The 5097-nt window shown below is 33.0% G+C and overlaps 1 protein-coding gene across 1 annotated transcript; it reads right to left on the bottom strand.

Moving 5' to 3' along the window:
• Positions 1-3791: 3791 nt before the first annotated feature.
• Positions 3792-4474, bottom strand: LOC127117699 (uncharacterized). The gene is made up of 2 exons (XM_051047792.1): positions 4306-4474; positions 3792-4192 (listed from the first exon to the last, which is right to left on the bottom strand). Exons 1-2 carry the CDS (start codon positions 4307-4309, stop codon positions 3891-3893), a joined length of 306 nt encoding a protein of 101 aa, XP_050903749.1. The 5' UTR covers positions 4310-4474; the 3' UTR covers positions 3792-3890.
• Positions 4475-5097: the final 623 nt, after the last annotated feature.

Consider the following 5097-nt stretch of genomic DNA (forward strand, 5'->3'; position numbering starts at 1 on the left):
GATACCCTTAGCGAAGACCCTTCGGTTAAATCATCATAGTCCTTCGAATGTTGCCTTCGAATACATGACTTTGTCCCTCGATGACCCTTCGTGGTAGCCTACGGTTAAATGATGATCGTCCCTTCGAATGCTAAGGTATCCTTACAAATGTTGCCTTCAATGACCAATCGACGACCCTACGATGTCCCTTTACATCCAAAGGATAAGACTACTTACTTCTCAATAGTAAGGACAGTTTTATCCTCCTAAGGATAGGAAATACCTATAAAGACCTTGGTTAGGTATGACTCTTAAACGCTTGCTCACGGCTTAAAATACTTTTCACACCTCATACTTTTCAAAAACATCTTTTGTAGAAAATCACCACTTGGTATACATTCGCACCAGAATCATTACCGAGTTATATTTTTCTAAACATCTTTCAAAATCAAACGAGATAAACACTTTGTATACATTCATACAAGAATCATTACAAAGTTAAATTCTCCTTTCAAAACATTTTCCCAAACACTTTCTCAAACAAGGAAAACATAAGTGAGTTAAGCAATTAAGAGCCCATGGATAACCATGGATACAAAGGGTGCTAACACCTTCCCTTTGTATAATGTACCTCCCGAACCCAAAATCTAATCAAGGTCTTTCCTGTTCTTTTCCGCCTTTCCTTATTGGATAAAAGAAAAGTCGGTGACGACTCTTGCTATCCGCGACATTTGCTTTCCAAAGCAAAGACACAAAAGTCAGTTCACCGTATGACAGAGTTTCAAGGGGAAGAAAGCATAAGGAGTGTTGTCTTTGATGAAGAAACTGTTTCTCACAATGATAAAGTCTTTATACCTGTCTTTGTTTCATAAACAGATCCTGAAATAAATAATGATGTTATTCCTAACATCACTCAAGAACAAGACAATACAAATTTCTTCCTCAAGAACCATCTATTGTTCAAACTCAACAACCTCAAGAGCCACCATTAAGAAGATCCACTAGAGAGAGGAAAAGTGCAATTTAAGATGATTATGTTGTATTTCTTCAGGAATGTGAGCACTACATTGGTTTGACTGAGGAAGACCCTATCAACTTTAGTCAAGCTATGCGGAGTCCAAACTCTCTTAAGTGGGTTGATGCCATGAAGGATGAGATGAAGTTGGTGGCTGGCAATGATGTTTGGGATCTCGTTAAATTACTTGAAGGAAATAAACCCATTGGTTGTAAATTGATATTTAAAACCAAAAGAGATTCAAAGGGTAACATTGAGAGATATAAAGCCCGTCTTGTCACAAAAGGCTTTACTCAAAAGGAAAGAATTGATTATAAAGAGACTTTCTCTCCAGTTTCTTCGAAAGACTCTCTTAGGATCATGATGGAATTGGTAGCTCATTTTGATTTAGAGTTGCATCAGATGGATGTGAATACTGCATTTCTAAATGGAAACATTGAAGAGACAATATATATGGTGCAACCAGAAAAATTTATATCAGGAGACCCAAAGTCTATGGTTTACAAACTCAACAAATCCATTTATGGACTTTAACAGGCTTTTCGTCAGTGGTATTACAAATTTCATCAAGTAATATCCTCATTTTATTTTGAGGCTAATCCAATTGATAATTGTGTATACCAAAAGTTCAGTGGGAGTAAATGCATTTTCTTGGTACTATATGTAGATGATATCCTTTTGGCAAGCAACAATATAGGCTCATTGCATAAAACCAAGAGATTTCTAACAAATAAATTTGAGATGAAAAATCTTGGGGACACCTCCTTTGTATTATGAATTCAAATACTTAGAGACCATTCTCGAGGTATTTTATGATTGTCACAAAGGAGCTATATTGATACAGTTCTAGATAAATTCTCCATGAAAGATAGTAAACCAAGAGACACACCCGTTGCTAAATGAGACAAGTTTTGTCGCAGATAGTGCCCCACTACGGATCTTGAAAAGGAAGAGATGCATAAGGTTCCATATGCTTCAGCTATGGGAAGTCTTATGTATGCTCAAGTTTGCACCCGTCCCGACTTAGCATTCTTATGTAAGCAACCCTGGTATGCAGCATTGGATAGCAGTAAAGCGTGTCATGTGTTACCTAAAGAGAATAGGAGACTTTGTGCTCACTTATATGAAGTCAGATAACTTGGAGATTGTTGGGTGTTCTGACTCAGATCTTGCAGGATGCCCGGATAGCAGACATTCCACATCTGGTTAGATCTTTCTCTTGGCTTGAGGAGCCATCCTGGAAGTCTTTCAAATAGACTTTAGTGGCTCCCTTCATCATGACAACAGAGTTTATGGCTTGCTTTGAGGCATCAAATCATGTAATTTGGCTGCAAAACTTTATCATAAGCCTACACATCATTGGGAGCATCGAAAGACCCTTGAAGGTTTATTGTGACAATAGTGCAGTTGTGCTCTACTCCAACAACAATATGGGTTGTACAACATCAAAATTTATTGATATCAAGTATCTTGTTGTGAAATAAAGAGTTCAGGAGAAATTATTTTTTATATAACGTATAGGGACAAATTTATGCTAGCTGACCCACTTACCAAATGTTTGACACCTAAGGCTTTTCATGGGCATGTTGGTCACATGGGTCTTGGTTTTGAGATTGCCTTAGATTAGTGAGAGTCTTTTTCCTTAATTTTCTATGTTCTATACTTTGGTTTTGTTTTGGTACAAACTTTATGTTATGTTTAATTTTCTGCAGAAATAAAAACTTATGAAGTGTTATTGTTATAACAATATCAAATGTTTTTTGTTATGTGCAAATATTGTGATTTTGAATTGTACCTAAGGAACGTCAGTTTGATCTCACTAAAGACTTAAGTAGGACCAGTTGGAAATATGCATGGTTTAGAGATCATATTGCATGAAATTTTCATGTCACTCATCCATATCGATCTGTGTCATCAAGTGCATTGATATGATGGTCGTCGGGGTTCCATCACATTACATGTCAGTGACGGCAGCCGTGGTGGTCTCATTATTGATGTATGAGGTGGACTAGATTGTAAAGTTAAAATCTAAAGATAAATAGTATTTAGATGCGCGTCTAAAGAATTATGATATAATTATTAAAATATATTGGTCAAGTGAGAGATTGTTGGAATATTTTAATAATTTAGTATTATAGTACTCTTCCAATAATTATGTGGCCAAATATATTTATTTAATTACATTAACTATTTTATCAATTAAGTGCCTTAAATAATTAAGTGATCAAATAAAGTTAAAAGGTTGATTATATTTCATTTAGAAATTATTTAATTAATTAAATATTGAATATGAGTTTAAATATGAGTGAATGTCATGATGACCCATTTAGGAATAATGAGAATCCTAATTGACCATGAGGCTACGGTCCCCAATATACCGTACACAAACAAATTATCTCTTCTCCCCATGTGAAGAGAATTTGAGGTATAATGAGTATCAGTAGAGAAGAACCACAAAAGTCATCAACTTCGGAATTTTAGGATTATCATCAAAGGGATTTTTTTTCAAAGGATTCAAATATTTCAAAATTGTTTTTATGGATCCTTTAATTTTATAGAGGCTTGATTTCCGCATCTAAATTATATATTATAATATTTTGAGCATGCTTTGATTAAATGTTATTAATCTAATTCTAACACCAATTTGTCACCGTAAGTGCAAATCTTGGTTCCCCTTCTTTGGTTGGTACAATAGTTTCTAGGGTTTCTTGAGAACGACCTCTCATGTAGGGTTACTTGATGTGAGCTATGAGCTTCTCTTCTTCAACCCGAATGACTTGTTTTCTTTCTTATTGGGTGAGTAGAGAAAATACTTTATTGATTAGAGGTAACAAATACAATCCAATGATAGAAGAATTATCATCTTGCAGTGCCACTCAAAACAAACGATATTCCTTTAAGAGAATTGTTCTAAACTTGGAATTTGAATTGAAAACGGGTCAAATTCGCATTTCATATTGAGTATAGTTATTTCTATCACCAATTTCTGAAATTCATTCCCTTGTGCTCCTCTTGCTTCTAAATTGAGATTCTCCATCTCTTGTATGAGCATGTCTGTTTCTTTTACTTGCACAAATTCTCGATTTGAAATCAACCTACCCTTTTCTGTTTCTATTTCCATAAAGCCTTCAAATTTATCATGGAACACTGTAGCGCCACATCGAAAAAGTGCTTTGGCAATATATCCTGCTGCAAAGTCTTATTAACAGAAACATCTAAATCAGCATATAGTTTTCAAATATTAAGTTAAACAAATATAAAAATAAAGTTATTATCATGAATTATAATGTAAAAAAGGAATTGGAACTCACCCATGTTGCGTAGATCAGAAACGATGTCTCTTAGCTTCGAACCAGCATCAAACCAGAAAATCAATAGAGGTGATTGTGAAGTGAGATAGTATATGAGAACAAGTTTGTGTTTTGAAATTAATATAAGTTATCATTATTGCATATATAAACATAGTAATAATAATAATGATGATGAAGAGATGAAGGGATTAAATATTTCATAAGAAGCTTCGTTTTGTTAACAATAAACTTATTCAAATAAAATTCATTGATTTTAGGAACCTTCCAACTAACTACTAAGGCCAAAGTCTATACAATTATTGACGGAAGAAAATTCTTAAACGGATAGTCAAACTTCATAAAATAATTGAATGATTATTTTAATTTGTATGGTCAACATTTTTCCACCTTGTTTTATTTTTCATTTTGAGATACCCGATAGGAAATGCATTTTCTAGGAAATCTCGTATTACCGATTGGAAAATTTATTGGCCTGAAACTCAAACATCATTTTAATATTTTTTACAATTATATATATATATATATATATATATATATATATATATATATATATATATATATATATATATATATATATATATATATATATATATATATATATATATATATATATATATATATATAAACATTTTAGGATTTTTTTTGGATTAAAAGTCTTTTAAGATTTTTTTGGTTTTGTATTTAAAATTTTTGGCGCGAGTCAATGATCATTTTTTGATATAATAAAATTTAGTATTTTATTTATCTAGTGGATTCCAGAGTTTATCGGATAGGTGTTACGCTTGCAATCAT

Source organism: Lathyrus oleraceus, chromosome 2 (genome assembly GCF_024323335.1).
Source record: "Lathyrus oleraceus cultivar Zhongwan6 chromosome 2, CAAS_Psat_ZW6_1.0, whole genome shotgun sequence".
In the NCBI taxonomy this organism is placed as follows: domain Eukaryota; kingdom Viridiplantae; phylum Streptophyta; class Magnoliopsida; order Fabales; family Fabaceae; genus Lathyrus; species Lathyrus oleraceus.